Genomic DNA, 23,884 nt, shown 5'->3' on the forward strand with positions numbered 1-23,884 from the left:
ACTTCTGGGCTCAAGTAATTATATCATGTCAGCATGACAAGTAGCTAGGACTACAGGTACATGCCATCATGCCCAACTAATTAAAAATAATGTTTTTTTTTAGAGATAGGGTCTTGCTATGTTGCCCATGCTGACCCTGAACTCTTGGCCTCAAGTGACCCTCCAACTGCATTCTCCCAAAGTGCTGGGATTGTAGGCTGTGAGCTGCCATACCTGACCCCCAATAAGTAGTAATTTTATTCTACTGAGTTACTGAACACTCACATGAGCCAGGTGATCTGAATGAAATACCCTGAAAACTGATGACCAGAGGAGAGAGGCATGGTAGCATTCACACACGCCAATGCTCCAATAACATTCAACATTAAGCCAGGGAATTTTACTCTCAATTTAAAATCAACATACCACCTTGAGTAGAATATTGTTTTCTCTGACAGACTTTCTCCAACCCCAGCCCTGGGTTAGGTCCCTCAGCCAGATATTCCTCTTGTATCCTACACCTAATATTCATCATGCTTTGTTGTGCTGGGGTTCAGAAATCTATACCCCCCAAAGTGGCACTTTGACATCCTGAAGAAGCAATCTCTAGGTCCCACTGATGAACTGACTTCCCATCCCCCAATACCCTGCCTGTTCTTAATGAAGATGTTCTCTGAACGTCCCTTATCTGCCTCAAGTCCCTGATCTAAAGTGACTGAACTCTGGTTACACATTCGGACAGACTTGTGACAAACTACTGTCTGCTCTGTGGGCCCAACACTTTGTCCGAGGTTGTTGCATGTTCTCCAAGCCAGAATGCCTCTCCCCTCCATAAAGAAGAGTATACAAACATCTGGGTTGTTGGGTAATTATTTACCCGAGATAGCCCCATGTTTCACACATTAAAATAAAATTTGTATGTCTTTTCTCTTGTTAATCTGCCTTTTGTCATTTGATTTGTCAGTGAAATTTCAGAGGGCAAAGACAAAGTTTTCCCTTGGCCCCTATAGTTGTGATCACTTATTTAATGCCAGCCTTCCATGCTAGACAATAAATTCTGAGAGCACAGGACTCAAGTGCTCCTGTGCTGCTGCATTCCTATACTTAACACAGTAATAATGGTAACAGCAACCATCTACTGAGCTTACTAATATATCTGGAGCACTACACTAAATAAGCCCTTTACATTCATTATTGTTATTTAATCTCTGCAGCCCTAGGCCATTGATATTTTCCTCATTCACAGGTGAGAAACAATGGCTACTTGGCTAGCTACCTGGCTAGGAGTGACGTAATTATGAACCCAGGTCTCATTTAATAAAAAATAGCACCATATCCATTAGAGCTACTTTTAACAATTTCCATAAACTGATGCCAGCCTATCTGTCCAACATAATTTACCATTCTCTTCAGACAAGCAATCCCACTCATTTTTTCTTTAAAACATATACATATGAAACATATGTTTCATATAAAACATATTCATTACCATCTTAACTTCATTTCTTCCTATCCCCTGCCATTTGTCTAAGTCAGTGTTCTCAAATTAGTTTTTATTTAAACAAAATCAATAGTGTCCTCATCTATTAGAATGAAAATTTTCTGAAAATGTAGTGAAAATTGACCTGGAAAGGTCAATGCTAACACTTACATTATTAAAATTATTAGACTTGATAAAGAAATAATTTTTTAAGCCTTCTCTCCCTAAAGTTAATCTTTATTCCATGTATTATTACTTCCCCTCAACCTTGTAAAATGAAAATATTCCCACTCACTTTCCTTGCTGATTTGCAAGATTGTTAGTATAAGCAACCTTATTTAGGTACTATATAAATAAAGGTGTTCACATGGTTGAGTGCTGGCTGCAGTCATCAGCTGCACCAGACCTCCTGATCTCACCCTTAACTCTTGTTTTATTTCTTCATCCCCCACCATTCCCACTTTGGTACATTTTCTCTTTGTGCTGGGTTGTGAAATTTAGGGAAAATGTCACAAGACTTTAGGCTTCTATATAGCAGTATTTTCAATAGTTTCAAGAAAACGTGAACTAAGAGTTTTATATCTAGACAAACTGTTTTTTACTGTGTAAAGGCTACAGATAAACATATTCAAACACACAAAAATTTAGGGGAATAGTTCCATGAGTCTTTCTTGAGGGATCTACTAAATCATTAATTTGGGCCAACCAAGAGATTACTGAAAATGTTTGTGAGTTTTGACTATGTTTAAATTGTTCCACTAAGAAAGAAATGTGAGGATGACAGAATGTGTATGTTGTCACAATGTAGAAATAATACAACTAACAAAAATTGAGGGAAAGGGAAAAGAAGGTATAATAGTTGGGAGGCAAAGCAGATCAGTTAAAGCTAAGCTGACAAGTCAAGGGGAAGTATAATCATATTTAACAGTATAAGAGTAAACTCTAAAATAGTATTATTACCTGTTATTGGGTAGTGGATAAGGGGAGGAAGAAATATGCTAAGTTTAGGGGCGGCGCCTGTGACTCAAGGAGTAGGGCACCAGTCCCATATGCCAGAGGTGGCGGGTTCAAACCCAGCCCTGGCCAAAAAAAGAAATATGCTAAGTTTAAACATTGCTCACAAGGCATTATTAGTGACTGGGGAGAAACAGAAGAGTGTTGTAATTATACGGATAACTGCCAGAACATAAATTACCCACAAAAGGGAAAGAAAATAAAACATAACTTACAGTAAAATATTTTTTAAATCATGAAAACACAAAGCAGAACATGACTAAAAGTGGGGAACAATAACAAAAACCCAAAGACAGTTTTCTGAAACTTGTTCCTAAATTTGTTCTACAGAAAATCTTTCATAATTGTTAAGACTACCTACAAGACAAGTATATTTTGTCTAAAGCTGAGAAAAGTTTCTTTTATATTTACTTATTTATTTTGCAGTTTTTGGCGAGGGCTCGGCTTGAACCCCCCCCCCCCCCACCTCCGGCATATGGGGCTGGCGCCCTACTCCTTTGAGCCACAGGCGCCGCCCCCTAATATATTTTTAAAGCACTTTTACATTGAGCTACATGATAATTTACCAGCTAGATAAGACCACAGACGTTATCTAGTCCATGTTCACATTTCAAAGATAGGGAAAGATTAAGAAAATTCTGATTTGGTCCAGGTTATACACATGCAGTCAGTGTGTGTGTTGCATTACAACCTCTTATTTTTTTATTTTGTAGAGACAGAGTCTCACTTTATGGCCCTCGGTAGAGTGCCATGGCATCACACAGCTCACAGCAACCTCCAACTCCTGGGCTTAAGCGATTCTCTTGCCTCAGCCTCCCGAGTAGCTGGGACTACAGGCGCCCGCCACAACACTCAGCTATTTTTTGGTTGCAGTTCAGCCGGGGCCAGGTTTGAACCCGCCACCCTCGGTATATGGGGCCGGCACCTTACCGACTGAGCCACAGGCGCCGCCCGACAACCTCTTATCTTAATTCAAAGGAGATTGCTGTCCTTAAAGGACAATTCCATCTGGTCTAAACCACAAAACAACAAAAAAAAGCATAACCAAGTGCTCAGTTCCAGAGGCTGGACAGCTTAATGAATACAGGTTCCTAAGCTAGACTGCCCAAATTCCAGAGCCAAATCCACAACCTTCTCTAGCTATGTGAACTTGGGCAAATTACTTAAGTGGCTCATGCCTCAGTCTTCTCATCTGTGAAATGAAGATCATAGTTCCTACCTCTTGTTAGGAAGCTTAAATAACATTGTCTTTCTGACCAAATCAAAGATAGAAAATGTTTTATCTTTTCTCTTAGAAATTTTTTTTTGTGCTAATTAGAAGAATGATTTATTTTTCCAAACTGAAATAAATACAAGGCATTTGATGTGTTTTCTTACTTTAATAATAATACATATACCATGTTATCACCATGGAATATAAATTCAGATTAGATGAGAATTTCACAAGTGTAACAAAGCATTCTGTAGTACATCAAGGTTTGTGTATAATGTCCAGCCAAACCAAACCAGTTCGTTCATGAATCACTAATCACTCCCATTATAGGCAATCTGTTTAGTTTAACACGTCTAATTCTTCCAGAGAAAACAAATATATACACTTTAAAAAATTCTTCATTTACCTATGAGTTAGTGCTTAAAATACATATTTCTATCTCAAGGTTACATTTAAAAATTACAACAGCAGCAAAAATATAATTTTGCAATTACAAAAGAACTAAACTAGAATCCATAATTAAGTTATTTTCATGTTTACAATTGTGATTCTGAAGTAAATACTACTACCATGCAGCTCTGTTGTAAGCTTAATAGGTTTGGTTTTAAACACATAACATACACTTTTAGTTGTGAGAGGCTTTACAAATTACATTCCATGCACTTTTTAAAAAGAGTTCTAAAAACAGACAACCAGTCCCCAAAACTGAAGTACTTAACCAGTTCATAAGGTAGGCAGAAAAATGTTAAATTAACTGGGGTAAAGAGGGTTCCTACATAACATGTAATATTCTGCAGCAAACCGTGAGTACTTCAGCTTTGATGGGCTATCTGTTGTAGAACTAATTTCATTTAACGGTTTAAGAGGGTGAACTAAAATTTTAACACCGTCAAGCGCATTTAGGTGACGTGTTTCTTTTTGTGTTGATTCCTCTGCATGACCTAGTTAGTGAACTAGTCACTAGTAATTTGGTCACCAGCCAAATCAAGCCCGCAAGAAAGGAAGCCAATATTCAAAATATCGTATTATTGTCTGAACCCATTCAAATAATTTATTTTTGACACAGATAAGTAACCTCAATAATAAAACAAACTCCTCCAACAAGACCAAGACAGCATCTCTTCTTCTAAGGTTTAGGTTTTGCCCAGAATTCCCGATACATGGAATAGCCCATACCTAAAGGAAAAGAATGCTAGTTAAGCATTTAAATATTTTCTTCAATAGTAAGAAAATAAAAATCAGTTTATAAAATAGCTAAAAGCAGCACCTTTGCTAGCTTTCTATTTAAATGAGAACAAGACCTAGGAAGCTTATACTCTTGACTTCTTAAACAATTTAAATTTCCTAAACTCTACTTAAATATAGTAGTTTCCCTAAGAGATAGCGTGACCAGCTTACAATGTTGTAATAAGAAAAATCGTATTTATCTGGAAACTTTAAAAGAAGTCACTCTTACTCCATAATACCAAATACAGTCAGTGAAATAATACCAATAAAAGTATCTAAAACATCTACTTTAAAAATCTTTCTTCCTTCAAAAGCTCAGTAAAATAGCAATCACATGTCTCTCTCAGAAAAGAAATGTTACACCAATCATATTTGCATGTTTATACTCTTCAATGAAATTATAGACAGTGATGTACAGGATTATTTTTTCTTTCCTTTTTTAAAATCTTAGAAGATCTGAGAGACTAAAACCTATGTGTTACTACTTGAATTATTTTTATTAATTCAATTTTTATTTTGTTTTGTTTGTAAAGAAATCCCTTAATGGGGAACCAAAACTTGAAAATTTCCTATAGGAACGTACCAAGAGTCATTGCTCCCACAACAAAGCCTTGGGCTGCCACACGCATGTGGATCAGATGAAGGGACATTTTAGTATTTCCCCTGCTCTTCAATCTGTATAATCCATATGCGACAATTGCTGCAAAACCTGCCATTCCTGTAAAATAAAGTCACAAGTATGTCAGATGTATAAGTAGAGGAGACCACAATGATTTTACCATTATCAATCCAAATAAATGACTGAGGCAAAAATCTCAAACAGCGGAGGCTTATTAAGGCAAGATTTTGAGGACATGCCCAGAAGAAAACACGAACTGTAAACAAGCTATAGCTATTTTTTCCAAAGGGGAGGTTGGAATCGTTAGCATTTTAAAGGCACACACAAAGAAGGAAAAAGAAAATGGCAAAGGAGGCCGATGACGTTGTGGTTATATTCTTGTGAGGCCCAAGATATATTTTACATAAAATAAAGGACTAAAGAAGTATCAATTATGTAGATGTCCCTGGTGGGAGGAAGAATGTCTAATTCTATCTTGTCTCCAGTTCTGTCACTCATAAAATAACCTTATAATTCATTGTTACTGTGGAATTAGATAGGATTTAGTTTTAGGTGCTAGACATAGGTACAATTTTTATGTTCTTGTGGGAAACTAGCAAGTAAGTTCCTTAATGAATGACCAACGGTGACTGAGACTATGATTTTCTTTTTACACCATCAATGTACATTCTATTATTTTGAGTGTTAGCTGACTGGGTTTTTCATTTTTTTTCCTGCTCAGAACCAAAAATTTTTAAGCAAACAGCAGCAGATCCAGAAAGTCAGGATTATCTTTAAAACTGTAGGTTTGTGGAGCCAGCAGATGAATTAAGAGTATAATTATTACAACAAAAAAAATGTGCCAAAAGTCTTATATGGAGTTAGGGAATGAAATCTATAAATTTTCCTATCTGTCCTACTTGCCTCCCTGAAGGGAATCAATATAGCGGAGACAACTGTACATACTACTATCACTGAGAAACAGACAAATCTTACCTATATACTTCAAACTTTGAGATACTGTACTGGGAACACTAAGGAAGCATTGCATAGGAGAAAGCAACAGAGCGATATTTATAGAGTTAAAAAAATCATGACCCCGGGCGGCGCCTGTGGCTCAGTGAGTAGGGCGCCGGCCCCATATACCGAGGGTGGTGGGTTCAAACCCAGCCCAGGCCAAACTGCAACACAAATAGCCAGGCGTTGTGGCGGGTGCCTGTAGTCCCAGCTGCTCGGGAGGCTGAGACAAGAGAATCACATAAGCCCAAGAGCTGGAAGTTGCTGTGAGCTGTGTGATGCCACGGCACTCTACCGAGGGCGGTAAAGTGAGACTCTGTCTCTACAAAAAAAAAAAAAAATCATGACCCTAGAATTCTATATAGAACCAAGCCCTCTTTCATTTTGAGGGTGAAAGCACTAAAGACATAATCTTGCGTGTTTTCAAAGTATACTATCATGTACTTAATACAAAAACCTAGAGAAAGGTAATGTGGTTAAATGAAAATAGTCAATCAAGGGGGCGGTGCCTGTGGCTCAGTTGGTAAGGCGCCGGCCCCATATACCGAGGGTGGCCGGTTTAAACCCAGCCCCGGCCAAACTAAAACCAAAAAAAAAAAAAAAAAAATAGCCGGGCGTTGTGGCAGGCGCCTGTAGTCCCAGCTGCTCGGGAGGCTGAGGCAAGAGAATCGCTTAAGCCCAGGAGTTGGAGGTTGCTGTGAGCTGTGTGAGGCCACGGCACTCTACCCAGGGCCATAAAGTGAGACTCTGTCTCTACAAAAAAAGAAAATAGTCAATCAAAATGGACAGTTCAAGAAATAAAAACACAATGAGTGAGATAATAGAAAGCAAAACAGTAAAATTTATACTGGTTCCTTAAAAATGACTGGATATATTGGGCGGCGCCTGTGGTTCAGTCGGTAAGGCGCCGGCCCCATATACCGAAGGTGGCGGGTTCAAACCCAGCCCCGGCCAAACTGCAACCAAAAACTAGCCGGGCGTTGTGGCGGGTGCCTGTAGTCCCAGCTACTCGGAAGGCTGAGGCAAGAGAATCGCTTAAGCCCAGGAGTTGGAGGTTGCTGTGAGCTGTGTGAGGCCACAGCACTCTACCAAGGGCCATAAAGTGAGACTCTGTCTTTACAAAATAAATAAATAAATAAATAAATAAAAATGACTGGATATAGGGTGGTGCCTGTAGCTCAAGCAGCTAAGGCGCCAGCCACATACAACAGAGCTGGCAGGTTTGAATCCGGCCTGGGCCTGCCAAGTAATGATGACTACAACCAAAAAATAGCCCGGCAATGTGGTGGGTATCTGTAATTCCAGCTACTTGGGAGGCTGAGACAAGAGAATTAAATTACTTAAGCCCAGGAGTTTGAGGTTGCTGTGAGCTGTGATGCTACAGTACTCTACACCCAGGGTGATAGCTTGAGGCTCTGTCTCAAAAAAAAAAACAACACTGGATATAATGTATAAAACTTAAAAAGTAATAATACATCGGTTTGGCGCCTGTAGCTCAAGTGGCTAAGGCGCCAGCCACATACACCAGAACTGGCCAGGTCGGATCCGGCCCAGGCCTACCAAAGAATGACAACTACAACCAAAAAACAGTTGGGTGTCGTGGCAGGCACCTGTAGTCCCAGCTACTCAGGAGGCTGAGGCAAGAAAATTGCTTAAGCCCAGGAGTTGGAAGTTGCGCGACTGTGATGCTACGGCACTCTACCCAGGCCAAAAGCTTGAGGCTCTGTCTCAAAAATAAATAAATAAATAAATAATAAAAAGTAATAATACATCACAGTGTATGGCATACCTCTTAGGGGCAGTACACAATTATAAGAGAGACTTTATCTAACAAATGCAATCAAGTAGAGGGTAAATCTGATTATTTACCCTCAATGAATCCTAAACAAAAAAACAAAAAATTAAATTAAAAAAAACAAACCAAATTAAAAAGTAATAATATGGAATTAAGGATATAATATTACCACAAAACATGTGTTCTAAAGGTCTTACCTTAAGTTAGGGAATGAATTTATATTCATTTTAATACTTGAGAAAGATGAAAAAACACATTCTGATTAACAATGTAAAAGTCTAGCTGTAGAACTTCCAACTCATTAGAGAAATTTAAAAAATAACAAAAGTTAACAAAAAAGCATAACAAATAATAAAACATAAAGTAGAAGAACTGAAACTAAGGGAAGTTATTACAATAAATCTGAGGGTAAGCTAATTTCCTCTATGAGGCCAAAGAAACAAAACCTGGATATGTGGCTCGATGCCTGTAACTCAGCAGCTGGGGTGCCAGCTGCATACAGCAGAGCTGGCAGGTTCGAATCCAGCCTGGACCTGCCAAACAACAATGACAACTACAACCAAAAAACTAGCCGGATGTTGTGGTGGGTGCCTGTAGTCCTAGCTACTTGGGAGGCTGAGGCAGAGAATCGCTTAAGCCCAGGAGTTGGAGATTGCTGTGAGCTGTGATTTCACAGCACTCTACCCAGGGTGACAGCTTGAGACTCTGTCTCAAAGAAAAAGGCAGAAAAACCCAACAACCTTGATGTAGCAGATACAACTAGAATGACACTATAGAATTAAAAATAAAAGTATAGGCAATAATAAGCCTAGGCAATGTAAACAAAGAGAAAGCAAGAGTGGCAATAGTAAATAATATCAAAGTAGAATTCTAACTTAAAAGCATTAATTATGTCACACATGCAGACATTTGATAATACAAAAGTTAGTCCATAAAAAGTCATAAACTGGTAAACAATCTAATTAATACAGCAGTAAAACAAATGAAACAAAAATTGTTAGCAACATAAAAATGGAAAAATGTTAATATTGCCTCTTTCAAAAAACAGAATAAGCCCCAAACTAAAGCTATAGAATTAAATGACACCATTAAATACCCTTACTTAAATTAACTATTTTAATAAATAAAATTTAATATTTTAATTTAAAATAGCGATCACACATTTTTTCAAATGTCTACAAAGCTTTGACAAAACCAATCACTGATTAGGCTACAAAGAAAATACCAACTTCCAAAAAGGCTGTATTCTCAGACTACATAAAACTTAAATTTAGCGGGCAGTACCTGTGGCTCAGTCGGTAAGGCGCTGGCCCCATATACTGAGGGTGGTGGGTTCAAACCCGGCCTCAGCCAAACTGCAACAAAAAAATAGAAAATAGCCGGGTGGTTGTGCCTGTCGCTCAGTGAGTAGGGTGCTGGCCCCATATACTGAGGGTGGTGAGTTCAAACCCAACCCCGGCCAAACTGCAACAATAAAAAAAAAAAAAAAAATAGCCGGGTGTTGTGGCAGGCGCCTTTAATCCCAGCTACTCGGGAGGTTGAGGCAAGAGAATTGCTTAAGCCCAGGAGTTGGAGGTTGCTGTGAGCTGTGTGATGCCACGGCATTCTACCCAGGGTGATAAAGTGAGACTCTGTCTCTACCAAAAAAAAAAAAAAATTAATAAATAAATAAATAACTTAAATTTAGCAACCGAAATATAAAATAGCCACTCAACACTGAGCACTTCTTTTTTTTTTTTTTTTTTGTAGAGAGAGTCTCACTGTACCGCCCTTGGGTAGAGTGCCGTGGCGTCACACGGCTCACAGCAACCTCTAACTCTTGGGCTTACGCGATTCTCTTGCCTCAGCCTCCAGAGCAGCTGGGACTACAGGCGCCCGCCACAACGCCCGGCTATTTTTTTTTGTTGCAGTTTGGCCGGGGCTGGGCTTGAACCCACCACCTTCGGCATATGGGGCCGGCGCCCTACTCACTGAGCCACAGGCGCCACCCAAAGTTAAGCACTTCTAAATGGGTCTGGAGGTTAAAGTAAAAACTAAGAGATTCAGAAACTATCAATTACATTAGCACTGAAAAATAAAAACAGTACTGGTTCTTAGAAGAAACAAAACTGTCAAACCTCTATAAAACATTAGGAATGAGAAAAAGGATATCATCACAAATAGTAAGGAGATTTTAAAAAATATTTGATGATTGCTCTTCTTGACAAATTAAATTTGAAAATCTAGGTGAAATGAATGATTTCTAAGGAAAATATAAATTAATAGATTTGACTCAAGAAGAGGTAGAAAACCTTCCAACCTTCCTTTACCAACAAATATAGAAAGACCTAAAGGGCAACCCATGATTTTATCCCCCAAAGATAAAGAACCAAATAGTTTATTATTAAGGTCTTATAAATTGTAAGGGCATTCTCAATTCATGTTATTTAAAATATTCCAGAGAATTAAAAAGATGGCATTTCTGGTGGTGCCTGTGGCTCAAGGAGTAGGGCGCCAGCCCCATATACCAGAGGTGGTGGGTTCAAACCCAGCCCAGCCAAAAAACTGCAAAAAAAAAAAAAAGGTAAAGAGTCATTTGGGTAGTGCCTGTGGCTCAGTGAGTAGGGTGCTGGCCCCATATACTGAGGGTGGTGAGTTTGAACCCAACGCTGGCCAAACTGCAACAATAAAAAAAATTAAAAAAAAAAAAAAGAAAAAGATGGCATTTCTAATACATTTCCCAAGAAAACAAAACTCTGATACCAAAACGAAATTAAGATAATGTGAGAAAAAACTTATAGAGAAATATAAATTATGAACACAGTTATAAAATTCCTAAATCAAAAACTAGCTCTAGTTTATCAACTATAAAACTGTATTAGAATAACATTATTAACCATGATTATTAGGCTTTTATTTTGAGAATTAACTATTATTTTCATATAAGAAAATATCTTAAGATTCTACACAAATATAAATTGAATTTAGTGTTGAAACACTATAAGCATTCCTTTTAAAATTAAGAGTAAGAGTGGGATACATGCAAACACTGCTATTATTGCCTGGAGACCCTAAACTACTGCCTAAGACTACCCAACTGGTTTGCACATCATATGACTCTGTGTGTAGGAAGTCCAGGATAACCAAATGAAAAACAAGTAGCACCAATAAGGAAAAAAGATTACTTTTATGAATGCATTAAAAAACATACTAGGAATATCTAAGACCTACAGAAATTAAAACTACAAAATTATATTTAAGGACACAAAAATATTTGAATGAAAATTGATAGATGTACCATATTCCAAGATTTCCATTCTCCCTAAATTTATAAATGAATTTCAATGCAGGCTGGGCATGTGTAGTTCAGCAACTAGGGCACCAGCCACATACACTGGAGCTGGTGGGTTTGAATCCAGCCCAGCCTGCCAAACAACAATGACAACTACAACCAAAAAATAGCCAGGCATTGTGGCAGGCACCTGTAGTCTCAGCCACCTGGGGAGGCTGAGGCAAGAAAATCGCTTAAGCCCAAGAGTTTGAGATTGTTGTGAGCTGTGACGCCACAGCACTCTACTGAGGGTGACATACTGAGACTCTGTCTCAAAAAAATTAATTTCAATGCAATCCAACCCACAATGAGACATTTTCCCCCATTTTGGGACTTGACAGGCCAATTTCTTTTTTTTTTTTTTCTTTGTTTGTTTTTTCCTTTTAAAGAGATGGGATGTCAGTATGTTGCCCAGGCTGGAGTGCCATGGCTATTCACAGGCATGACCATTCAATAGTCCCCAACTCCTGCGTGCAAGTGATCCTCCTGCCCTAGACTCCCCAGTAGCTGAGATTTCAAAGTAACAGAAACTCTTTTTGAGAAGGTTATCTAAACTTACCACTAAGTTTGTGGTAGACACAGGAACAGATCAAAGCAACAAAATAGGTGCAGTAGTTAAGTACAACTTCTCTCATGTGTATGTTTAGAATGTGACATTGTTGCCAGATCAAATCAATGGGACAAAAATGCAAAAATACCCAAAACACTGTGTTGCTATCTACAATATAAAACAATTATAATTCACTTAGAAAAAGACAAACAACCGGGTGCCTGTAGTCCCAGCTACTTAGGAGGCTGAGGCAAGAGTTGCTTAAGTCCAAGAGTTTGAGGTTGCTGTGAGCTGTGATACCATGGCAACATAGTGAGACTCTGTCTCAAAAAAAGAAACAAACAAACAAACAACCTAGTTAAAACAAAAACAACCCCCAAAATGAAGCTAATTCACAGAAGGAACATGAATGTCTAATTAACATGCAAAGATACTCAACCTTAAACAATAATCAAATAAATACAAATTTAAACAAGGTTTTTAATCTATGAAATTGGCAAAAGTTAAAAAGAATGATAATACCTAGTGCTATTAATAGCATGGGAAAATCAGCCTGTCATACTCAATTATTTGGTGCAAATAATTGTTTTGGTACAATTAAATATATAAGGATTTCTAATTTTTACACACACACACAGTTTTTCCAACTATTTGTAAAATTGTATCTCTGCAAGAAGGCTGTCCAGTTGGGGGTGGGAGGTGCAATAGAACAAGAATAACTCCAATGTCCATCAATAGAACAATGGTTAAAAAAACGGATTCACATACCTCAAGGAAGGGGAGTATGTAAATGTCAATCCACTAAGGCGTATAAAGAAAATTTTGTATTTTTATTTGACCCTTTAAATGTCTTTGTGTATGTTTCATAACGTTCTAAATATGTTAAACAAAGGTACTCTTAAGTGATTTAAAAACAGGCAGCGCCTGTAGCTCAGTGGGTAGGGCACTGGCCACATATACCAAGGCTGGCCGGTTTGAACCTGGCCCGGGTCAGCTAAATAACAAAGACAACTGTAATAAAAAGAAAAAAAATAGCCAGGCAGTGTGGCAGGTGCCTGTAGTCCCAGCTGCTTGGGAGGCTGAGGCAAGAGAATCGCTTAAGCCCAAGAGTTTGAGGTTGCTGTGAGCTGCGATGCCACACACTCTACCCAGGGCAATAGCTTGAGACTCCATCTCATAAATAAATAAACAAATAAATAAATGCAAACATACATAAACACACTGGCAGTACATGCTACGTTATTTTTTAAGTACATGTACTTATGGAATGTACAATCAAAATCTTTATAGACCATTGTTATTAAATATTGTATATCTACATATTTAGTGATTTAACTATAAAAATATAAATATACTATATAAAAATACTCCTATATGCATCCATATGAAAAGGTAATGAAAATACATGGCTAAAGAAAAATACGGTTTCATTTAAAAATATATTATAAATAATAATTTATATAATATATGGAGAAGAAAATGCTGACATAATGTATACCAACTGCTGCTGTCTTTCAAAGTCAGGATCTTAGTGCATGGCCCCTTTCTATTTCAACTTACTTTTGCAACTAACTTACTATTACATGATCAGAAGAAAAATTCCTTCAATATACCTCAAAGTTCTTTAAACTCTTAAAAGGCCATATAAAAGGATGCTCATTCGTTTAACTGATAATAAAAAATTAGAAACCACATAAATTTCTACTAACAAAAAATTATACAGGGTATCCCAAAGGTCACTATAAATAGGGAAAATTAACAAACATGTTATATTTTATAGTTATCTATTTTTAACACTTACATATCAAAACAAATATTTTGTAAAATTTTGTAATGAATATTTTGTAAATAAAGGTACATTTAGCTACAATTTCCCATTTTCCCTATGTATGTATATATGGCGACCTTTAGGATACCTCCTATAATACTGTTATATATGATAGTAATGTACATAATATCAATAAGTCATTCTTTATCTACAGAATGGAATAAGATCAACATTAAAGGTTGAAGTTTTTCTTTTTGGGGGACAGAGTCTCACTTATTAACCCTTGGTAGAGTGCAGTGGTGTCACAGCTCACAGCAACCTCCAACTCCTTGGGCTTAGGCGATTCTCTTGCCTCAGCCTCCCGAGTAGCTGGGACTACAATGCCTGGCTATTTTTTTGTTGCAGTATGGCCAGGGCTGGGTTTGAACCCGCCACCCTCAGTACCCACTGAGCCACAGTCGCCACCCTAAAGACTGAGTTTTAAGTAACAACATGGATAAACTGCAAGGTAATTACATATATGCATCTTAGTATGATTCTGAATTTGTAAAGACAAAAACAACTGAGAGAAATAAGTACATCAAAATGGCGATAATAGTTATATCCAAGTAATAGAATTAAAGGTAATTTTTAATTTCTTTTTTTTTATTAAATCATAGCTGTGTATATTAATGCAATCATGAGGTACCATGCGCTTTATATACAATTTGAAATATTTTCATCAAACTGGTTAACATAGCCTTCCTGGCATTTTCCTAGTTATTGTGTTAAGACATTTATATTCTATATTTAGTAAGTTTCACATGTACCCTTGTAAGATGTACCCTAGGTGTGGTCCCACCAATTACCTTCCCTTCACCCATCCTCCCCCCTCCCCTCCCTTTCCCCATATTCTTAGGCTATAATTGGGTTATAGCTTTCATATAAAAGCGATAAATTAGTTTCATAGTAGGGCTGAGTACATTGGATACTTTTTCTTCCATTCCTGAGATACTTTTCTAAGAAGAGTATGTTCTAGCTCCATCCAAAATTAAAGGTGATTTTTATATTCTCTATAAAATTAAAAACTTTGTTGGTTTTTCTTGAAACATAATTTATATACTATAAATTTCACCTTTAATCCATTTTAAGTATACATTCAATGAATTTTAATATGTTTGTGGCCCTACTATAATACTCTGACCTCTGGGGTACGATGGGCAATGCATGGCCATCATGTCTAACCAATAACACCTGAACACTAAGGCTTGGTGGGCTTCCCTGCAAGGGAATATTTGCATGTGTTGCCACATATTATTGATGGAAGAATTAAGTGTTCCCTCCACTCCCCCCACCCCCCCCACCCCCGACCCTGTGTGACACCTCTGGAAGGAGACACCTGGAATCTTTTGCCTGGCTTCTCATCTCATATGCCTTTGCTGATTTTAACTTATGTTCTTTCAGTGTAATAAACCATAACTATAACAGCTTTTTTGAGTCCTCCGAGTCCTGGCCAATCAAGTCTGAAAGTGTTTTTAGGGATCTGAAAAAATGCATTAGTCACTGAAATAAGAGCCAATAAAATAAAGTCTGAACACACACAGAAGAATTTTTATGATGAGATTTATATAATCCAATCTCAGCACACTACAACAAGATAAGAAAAAAATTGAAAATAATTTCTTTCAGGATATGCTTACTAAATAAGTTTCTATTGTATGCAAGTTTATAACAGATAGATAAATTAGAAGTGTCAACTTCAAACTTACCAATGGGGACAAATGGTGCCTCTTTAGCTTTTCGGATAAATTTGGATCCCTGATCTTCATCATATGAAGAAAGAGAAAGATCTGTGTCGGTTGACATAATGCTTGCTTGAAGAATCTTCCTGAAAGAGAATTTCTATGAGGCTACATAATTAAAAGCATCTAGAACATTTTTAAATTACTTAAATTATTTCTAATTTCTATAAAAAAAACTTATATATGTTATAAACTTAAAAAAATATTTTTAGAAATTCACTATATATATATATATATATATATATATTTTTTTTTTTTTTGCAGTTTTTGGCCAGGGCTGGGTTTGAATCCACCACCTCCAGCATATGGGGCTGGCGCCCTACTCCTTTGAGCCACATGCGCCATCCAATTAACTATATTTTTAACCTATGGACACCATTAGGGAGAGTTGTATATATTTATTTCCATTACCATTTTTGCTTTTTCTCTCATACAACTAATCCCCTTTTAGCACCATATTATTAAAAACAGTGATATTAAAAAAATTTAAATGACTTTTGTTAATTAAAATAGTAGCTATTAATTATGTGGCCATCTTTAATCTTTTTTTTTTTTTTTTTTTTTGTAGAGACAGAGTCTCACTTTACTGCCCTCAGTATTTGCCGTGGCCTCACACAGCTCACAGCAACCTCCAACTCCTGGGCTTAAGCGATTCTCTTGCCTCAGCCTCCCGAGTAGCTGGGATTACAGGCGCCCGCCACAACGCCCGGCTATTTTTTGGTTGCAGTTTGGCCGGGGCTGGGTTTGAACCCGCCACCCGCGGTATAGGGGGCCGGCGCCTTACCGACTGAGCCACAGGCACCGCCCCCATCTTTAATCTTAATTAACTTCAACTTGACAACTTTCAGTTACTCAAACCAAACATTGGCAACTCCTTATTGACCCTTTAATATTATGTATTGGAAATCCTACTAAGCACTTTAAAGTATATTTAAATGCAGTCTTTATTACTTTCCACAGCGGATTTATTTACTCCAATGTGGTACGTGGTTTCAATTCTCACCTCTGAATAGTTTCCGATCTATTACATTAATCTCTATTATCATGATGGTTATCTTTGGGGAAAAGATTATAGTTATTGTGAATAGCCAAAATTTCTACCTAGCTCATTATACCTTTAATATGATGTTCTTGAAAAAATGCCTCCTGGGCGACGCCTGTGGCTCAGTGAGTAGGGCGCCGGCCCCATATACCGAGGGTGGTGGGTTCAAGCCCAGCCCCGGCCAAACTGCAACAAAAAAATAGCTGGGCGTTGTGGTGGGCGCCTGTAGTCCCAGCTGCTTGGGAGGCTGAGGCAGGAGAATCGCCTAAGCCCAGGAGTTGGAGGTTGCTGTGAGCCGTACGGCACTCTACCGAGGGCAGTAAAGTGAGACTCTGTCTCTACAAAAAAAAAAAAAAAAAAAGCCTCCTTTACAGCCTTTTAATTTATTTATGACATAGGGTTACCATTTCAATATTACTACAGCACAAAACTAAACTATCCTCAGAGCCTTTTTAATAAGAACAAAATCAAAAACTTAATTACCTTCATGGCCTTTTGTTCTTTTTTTTTTTGAAACAGAGTCTTGTTCTGTCAATCCAGCTAGAGTACAGTGGTGTCATTATAGCTCCCAGCAACCCCACCCTCTTGGACTCAAGCAATCCTCCTGCCTCAGCCTCCTGAGCAGCTGGGACTACAGGCACCTGCTACAATGCCTGGCTAATTTTTTTATTTTTAGTAGAGACCGGGGTCTTGCTCTTGCTCAGGCTGGTCTTGAACTCTTGAGCTCAAGCAATCCTTCCACCTGGGCCTCCCAGAGTGCTTGGGATTACAGGCATAAGCCACCACACATGTAAAGAATGAATATCTTCCCAGCTTCAGATCTGCCTTCCTTACGTTCCCTAGGCTTCTCCTCAAAATTCCCTACCTTCTTATATTATTCCTTTAAATGGTATCCCAAAAGGCAAGATACCAGCCTGACAGTTATCTGAGTAAGGGGATTGAAAAAAACACATTCATTTCTGTTATCACAGGGAGCAAAGGCTCCTTTCTTCCTTTTTAGTCATCTCTCACAGGGGAAGTTAACAGCCCTTTCATTACAATGAAATGCTAACAAATTCAATTTCACCTTAGTCACAATAACTATGTATACTTTCTTCTTCACTGAACTACAATATTTTGAAATTCCCAAAAACTCTGCCCATGAATAAAACAAGGAAGTCCAACACAGTATAACATTTAAGTGCACAAGTCTCTAGTGTCAATTACAATAAACTTAAAAAGTCAACTGTCGATCCCATTGCCCATATAAAACCTTACTTTCACTCTGGGTTTTTCTTCCACATCATACTCCCTTGGATAAGAGAGTAGCTCTCATTCACCACTTTGCTTTTAGAGGGTAGTTAGTGGCAATTAAGGCCTAAACCAGCTGAACAACAATGACAACTGCAAAACAACAACAACAAAAAATAGCTGGGCGTTGTGGCGGGCGCATGTAGTCCCAGCTACTCAGGAAGCTGAGGCAAGAGAATGACTTAAGCTCTAGAGTTTGAGGTTGCTGTGAGCTGTGATGCTATGGAACTCTACCGAGGGCGACATAGTGAGACTCTGTCTCAAAAAAAAAAGGAATAATTCAGGTAAGGGAGGAAAATATGTTTTTTATATTTCCAAAATAAGTCAGGTTATCATTTCTTCTTTCCTAAGTAAAAGCATTATAAAATTAATAAGCACTTAGATACATATAGTTTGGCATTTTTCCTACTAACTTTTCAAAAGTTGGGGCTCAGTGCCTGTAGCTCAAGTGGCTAGGGCACCAGCCACATACACTGGTGGTGGTGGGTTCGGGCCCAGCCCGGGCCTGCCAAACAGCAATGACAACTACAGCCAAAAAATAGCTGGACATTGTGGCAGGTGCCTATAGTCCCAGCTACTGGGGAGGCTGAGGCAGGAGAATCGCTAAAGCCCAAAAGAGCTTGAGGTTGCTGTGACCTGTGACACTACAGCACTCTACAGAGGGCAACACAGTGAGACTCTGTCTCAAAAAAAAAAAAGGAAGTTGGTAGTTTTTCCTCTATCTCACATCTGAATGACTATAAATATCCAACAGGTCAACAGAGAAAAAGCATCTTTTTTCTTTTGGGGGGAAGGCAGATGGCTGTTTCTCGCCTGTATATAAAAGATCAGAAGAAAATCTTTCTCTAGTCCTCACCTATGATATAGACTCTGAAGCTTATATGGGTAGGACATTTGACCTGGCTTTCAGAAAGTAGCCCCTGAAGAATGAATCAGGGTCTGGAGAACCAAGTTCATCATTGTTTGCTTTAAATGGTTAATGATAATCTGTCTCTCCTCCAGAACACCTCCTGTGTACATTTCAGGATGAAATTAGCAAAGATGATTCTAGGTCACCCCAGAATTAAAAAAAAAACAATTAGTGAAGATGAATATTAAAATCCAATACATATCAGTTGTTACTCTACAGTTCAAATTCTATCTTTATATCTTAAAGGACAAAATTCTAATATAGTATATATCTAAAACATTCTCTAAATATAAAATTTTGATAACTGTCTAATTACCACCTAGGCATTTCCCAAGTATTCATGATTTTACAGTTGCCTGAAGTTAAAATGATTAACTTTTATAGTGTCAGGATCAAAAACCTCAAGTCATATAATTTGAAAGTAACAAATGAATCAGATGATTAATCCAAGCCAATAGCCTTATTTTATAGGTGGAGAAAGGGTTTTGAGGGATTATATAAATTCTTTAACACCAGGAATATATCTCTAGCAGGGTAAGATTAGAACCCAGGTCTCCTGTTTTACAGATTCTTTTGACTGACAATATGTTAGTCAAATCATTAATCTTATGATGCTGGTGAAAATTTAATCTGAAAATTTAACAATCTATTACTTAACAGAACCCTATATTACTGTCTTTGAATTGTAAAAAGTATCGTTATGACTTAAATGGAATATTCTCCAGTGACTTAAATCATCCAACAATTTCAATAGATTTGAAAAGATTTTTTTCACTAGCACCACCGCTACATTTTCCTTTATTATTATTGTCTTCTCATCCATCCACAGTGATTGTTGACCCAGATCTCTGTCAGAAAGTTGAACAGATGCAAAAATAGGTACCAATAACCAGATATTCAAAATCAATTTGAAGAACAAGAATTATTCTGTAAGCTCAGTAACATACCACTAAAGATCTTTCCAAATGTATGGCAACTTAAAGTATAAGGAAAATGAACTGTCCAGCATCAGATGATGTAATCACCTGAAGATCCTGTACTGAAGGATCTTCACAGCCCTAATTTTGTCACAGAAACTACTACCTAAAACAATGTTTCAAACTGATTTTGCATCAGTCACCCATCAGCTTGTTTAAAATGGCTGCCAAGGCCCCATTCTGGAGATTCTGATTCAGATGGTCTAAGGCAGAGCCCAAAGAATCTGTATTTTAAGAAGCTTCTTCAAGTGATTTTGGTACACAAAGACGGAAGAGACTCCTTACTATACAGGACTCCAAATACGTGTGTCATGCAAGAACATTGTACCACTTCAATCTGTCCGAACTTTCCATTCCAACCGGCTATATTCAAAAGTGCATTGGTACTTTCGGAAGCTCAGATTCCTTCAGTACGGATTACTCTGAAGAAGGTTAATAGCTGCTTCCCGCCCCAGGAATAAAAAAGAGAAAGGCAAATAACACTGCTGAATCATTTCGGCTACTCCCAATTCTAAACTCACATTCTGCTTTGTAATCTTTAACCAGCAGTCTTGTCAATAAATTTTAATTCCATCACAGTTGGTTTACACGGACACTAGGCCTTCCTACCTTCACAGGGTAGGTCAGTGTCGCAAAGGCTGGGAGGAAAAACCAGGTCGGGGAGAAAGACCAGGACCGATAGTCCTCTGGTTTTACTCCCTCCCCTCAACGTCTCAACCTTCTCTCCTCCTCCACGTCCCTTCTCTCCTCCAGTGACCTTGTCAGGAGGATCCGGCCAGAGCGCTTGCAACCCCATCCCGCCTCGTCCACCGCTCAGCCCTGCCCGCAACAAGGCTCCAAGCTCGGGGTACGCTCCTGGCTCCCGGCTCCCGAAGTCGGCCCCAGCAACCCCCTCCTCCGTCTCTCGCAACCGCCCCACAGCGCGTCTGCCTCTCTCAGCAACGACTCACTCCAGAAGCTTTTGCTTCCTCTCCTCGCTGTCTCCCTACATCTGATAGGACCCCAGGCCTTGCTTTCCGACCCCTCACGTCCTCTGATCCTCTAGTCGGGTTGAGCCCCGGCAACTACACGTTGCCTCCTTCCTCCCAAGCATCGCCCTCGCGCAGCCCCGCGAACCCCAACCCTCCCAAGGTCTTTTCGGCCTGGCCAAGCCCTGCCCCACTTCTTCCCGCCCCGCGGTCGCAATACCCCTTCAAGCCCCACTTACAAATAGCAAGAAAAGACCCGACGATCCAACCGGCTTTGCTCCCAGCCGGCTAACCTCCGCCGGGCTTTCCACCTCCCCGCTCCACCCTCAGCTCCCTCAGCCAATCAGAAGCCAGCAGCCGGCACGCGGGGGTTGGGACCGGCCGGGCGGGTGCGTGCGTGTGCGCGCTGGGTGGAGCAGCCCAGAGCCGGGGGCGGATTGGTTGGGGCGTAGCTCGCCCGCGGGAGGGGCGACGCGGCGAGGCTCCGGCGTACAAAGCGTGTGGGACGTGAGCGTAGGGCGTCTTGGAGTTACGTCGGGACACTCTAGGTCGGCCTGTGGACCCTGGACCTAGGGCCCCTAAAATACATTTCCTTCCTTCGGGCCACGAGGACGAGCACCGCCAACGCAGTGTCCCGAGCTCTGGCCGCCAGCTAAACGCCGCGCAGGTTGCGACGGGCTGGGGGCGAGCGGCCGGACCTCGGGAGGCGAAGGCCGAGGTGGGACCCCGAGCTTGCTTTCGGGGGCACAGACGACGGTGGGACGACTGAGCGTCCGATCCGCTCCGCCGCCTGATGTGCCCGTGGACTTGCGCTGTCAGCTCTCGGGGACCCTTCCTGGAGCTTACCTTCCAGTGGTAGGCGGCCACTAACCGCAGGCACCGAGTCGCATGAACTGCAACCTTACTCAGACCCAGGAGGTTTCTGTGGGGACGGAAGTGGCGGAGGCCCCGCGTCACAGCGAGCTTCCGGGGACGGGGCACCTCATCTCTTCATAAATAATCAGTAATAGTCTGGCCATTGGGTGCAGAGCATCGACACCAGTGCCATGGGGATTATCTATGACTTAATTAGGGTCTGTTAATATAGCCACAGAACAAGGCCGACTGCCCAGTACTCTGACAGCTGGAAACTGTCATGGGCTCTGGATTTTGAAAATTATTCGTCTCATAATTGAATTAAGACACGTGTAGGAAACATTTTATGCTATGGATGATTAGAGGGGGTGGGGCCTTGGTGTGTGTCACACTTTATGGGGGCAAGACATGATTGCAAGAGGTACTTTGCCTAACAGTTGTAATCAGTGTAACCTGACTTATTGTACCCTCAATGAATCCCCAACAATAAAAAAAAACAAAAAAGAACTCCATATTTTGATTATGTAGCTTTCAGCTCTTTGAAACCACTTTTTTTTTAGCCTGGGAATAGCTCAGGGCTAGAGTGGCATGGCATCATTTTAGCTCACTGCAACTTCAAAATCCAGGACTTAAATGGTCCTCCTGCCTCAGCTTCCCGTGGTGAGGATTACAGGTGTGCGACACCACATCTGGCTAATTTTAGAATTTTTTTTGTAGAGATCTCACTATGTTGCTCAGGCTGGAAAAGGGACATATTTTTGTCTAAAGGATCCTGGTATCTCCTTGAACACTGCTCAGGGGGAACTCAATAATGGTAAACAAAGAAAGGTATAACAGCTGCTATAACTTGGCAGGCCTAAAGGATTAAGCAGGGCCTCCTTTACGTTGAGCCAGACTGACTTCAGTAGGCATAAATGGAAGTCATTAGTCTCTTGATTCTGGAATTACAAAAGCTAACAGCGGCAGTGCCCAAAGCATATTCGTTCCTGAAAGGAATTTATACACATCAAAATAATGTTAGCGAATTTGGTTATTTCCAGATAAAAAGATTTGGGATCAGGGAAATCTGAGTGCTAATCTCCCCTTGGCAATATACTACTCATGACTTGGGTTTCACTTCTCAAAACTTCACTTTTTCGCTTGTAAAATGGGCATAGCAGTAGTGATTGTATGAGGAAATACATGTGGAGTGTTGGCCCAAGGCCTAGCATGGAAAGCGTTAGATATTATTTTAAAATCTTCGTGTGCAAAAGAGGCAAACCTTGCCCTCAGGATGCTTATGCGGTAAGTATAGGCACCTCTCAAATCAATTACTATTGGATATGATGATGTCCAATAAAGTATAAAGGGTTACATAGCTGCCAAGTAGCAGAGAGCAAGGACTAAACTAGTGGGAGTTTTGATTCTTATACATTTTTAAAGGATGTCCTTTAACAGCAGGTAATTTTTAGGACATAGGAAAGGAAATGTATTTTGGGGCATAAAATTAACTCAGTACTTGTAATACTAATAATTCTGGGATAACAGGTCTACATAGATAATTTAAAGGACATTAGATATGCACTGTATAGCTACAGCTGCATAGAAGGTGAATACTTGTCTCCCACAATCTTTTGTGAGGCTCCTGTTAGACACTACTTGGCACAATTGCCATTGGTCTGACCCAGTTGAATGTTTTTGTCTGTCTCACTTTGTTGCCCTCAGTAGAGTGCTGTGCTGTGATGTCACAGCTTATGGCAATCTCAAACTCTTGGGTTTAAGCCATTCTCTTGCCTCAAGTAGCTGCGACTACAGGCACCTGCCACAGCGCCCAGCTATTTTTTTGTTGTTGTTGTAGTTGTCATTGTTTAGCTGGCCCAGGCTGGGTTCCAACCCACCAGCCTTGGTGCACATGGCCGGCGCTGTAACCACTGTGCTATGGGTGCCAAGCCCCAGTTGAATGTTGAAGGAGAAAAAAGGCTCATTTTCTGACAAAAGTGTAACAGTACGGTCAGTTTGATTAAGGAAGAAAGCACGAACAGATGAGAGACAGAGTGATACAGGGTTCCCCCATTCAAGGTTGGACAGGGAACCCCAATTTTCCTAGGCCTGGGCAATTTCATGAAGGGAC

At 39.7% G+C, this 23,884-nt stretch overlaps 1 protein-coding gene across 4 annotated transcripts; it reads right to left on the reverse strand.

Moving 5' to 3' along the window:
- Window positions 1-4,717: 4,717 nt before the first annotated feature.
- HIGD1A (HIG1 hypoxia inducible domain family member 1A) lies at window positions 4,718-22,234 on the reverse strand. Of its 4 annotated transcripts, none has more exons than XM_053598985.1 (4): window positions 21,766-22,234; window positions 15,700-15,818; window positions 5,497-5,631; window positions 4,718-4,862 (listed from the first exon to the last, which is right to left on the reverse strand). In XM_053598985.1, exons 2-4 carry the CDS (start codon window positions 15,794-15,796, stop codon window positions 4,813-4,815), a joined length of 282 nt encoding a protein of 93 aa, XP_053454960.1. In that variant the 5' UTR covers window positions 15,797-15,818; window positions 21,766-22,234; the 3' UTR covers window positions 4,718-4,812. The 4 variants fall into 4 exon arrangements, with proteins under 4 accessions (XP_053454960.1, XP_053454959.1, XP_053454961.1 ...); XM_053598984.1 differs by lacking the exon at window positions 21,766-22,234 and adding an exon at window positions 21,159-21,297; XM_053598986.1 differs by lacking the exon at window positions 21,766-22,234 and adding an exon at window positions 21,159-21,208 and having other exon boundaries at window positions 15,700-15,832.
- Between the last annotated feature and the right edge of the window lie 1,650 nt (window positions 22,235-23,884).

This window comes from Nycticebus coucang, chromosome 8 (genome assembly GCF_027406575.1).
Source record: "Nycticebus coucang isolate mNycCou1 chromosome 8, mNycCou1.pri, whole genome shotgun sequence".
Taxonomy (NCBI): Eukaryota; Metazoa; Chordata; class Mammalia; order Primates; family Lorisidae; genus Nycticebus; species Nycticebus coucang.

Coding starts and splice junctions, on each gene's coding strand:
- HIGD1A (XM_053598985.1), bottom strand. CDS start 15,796: ATGTCAACCGACACAGATCTTTCTCTTTCTTCATATGATGAAGATCAG. Junction 5,632..15,699: donor GGCACCATTTGTCCCCATTG/GTAAGTTTGAAG, acceptor TTTATTTTACAG/GAATGGCAGGTTTTGCAGCA. Junction 4,863..5,496: donor TGTGGGAGCAATGACTCTTG/GTACGTTCCTAT, acceptor CTTTTCCTTTAG/GTATGGGCTATTCCATGTAT.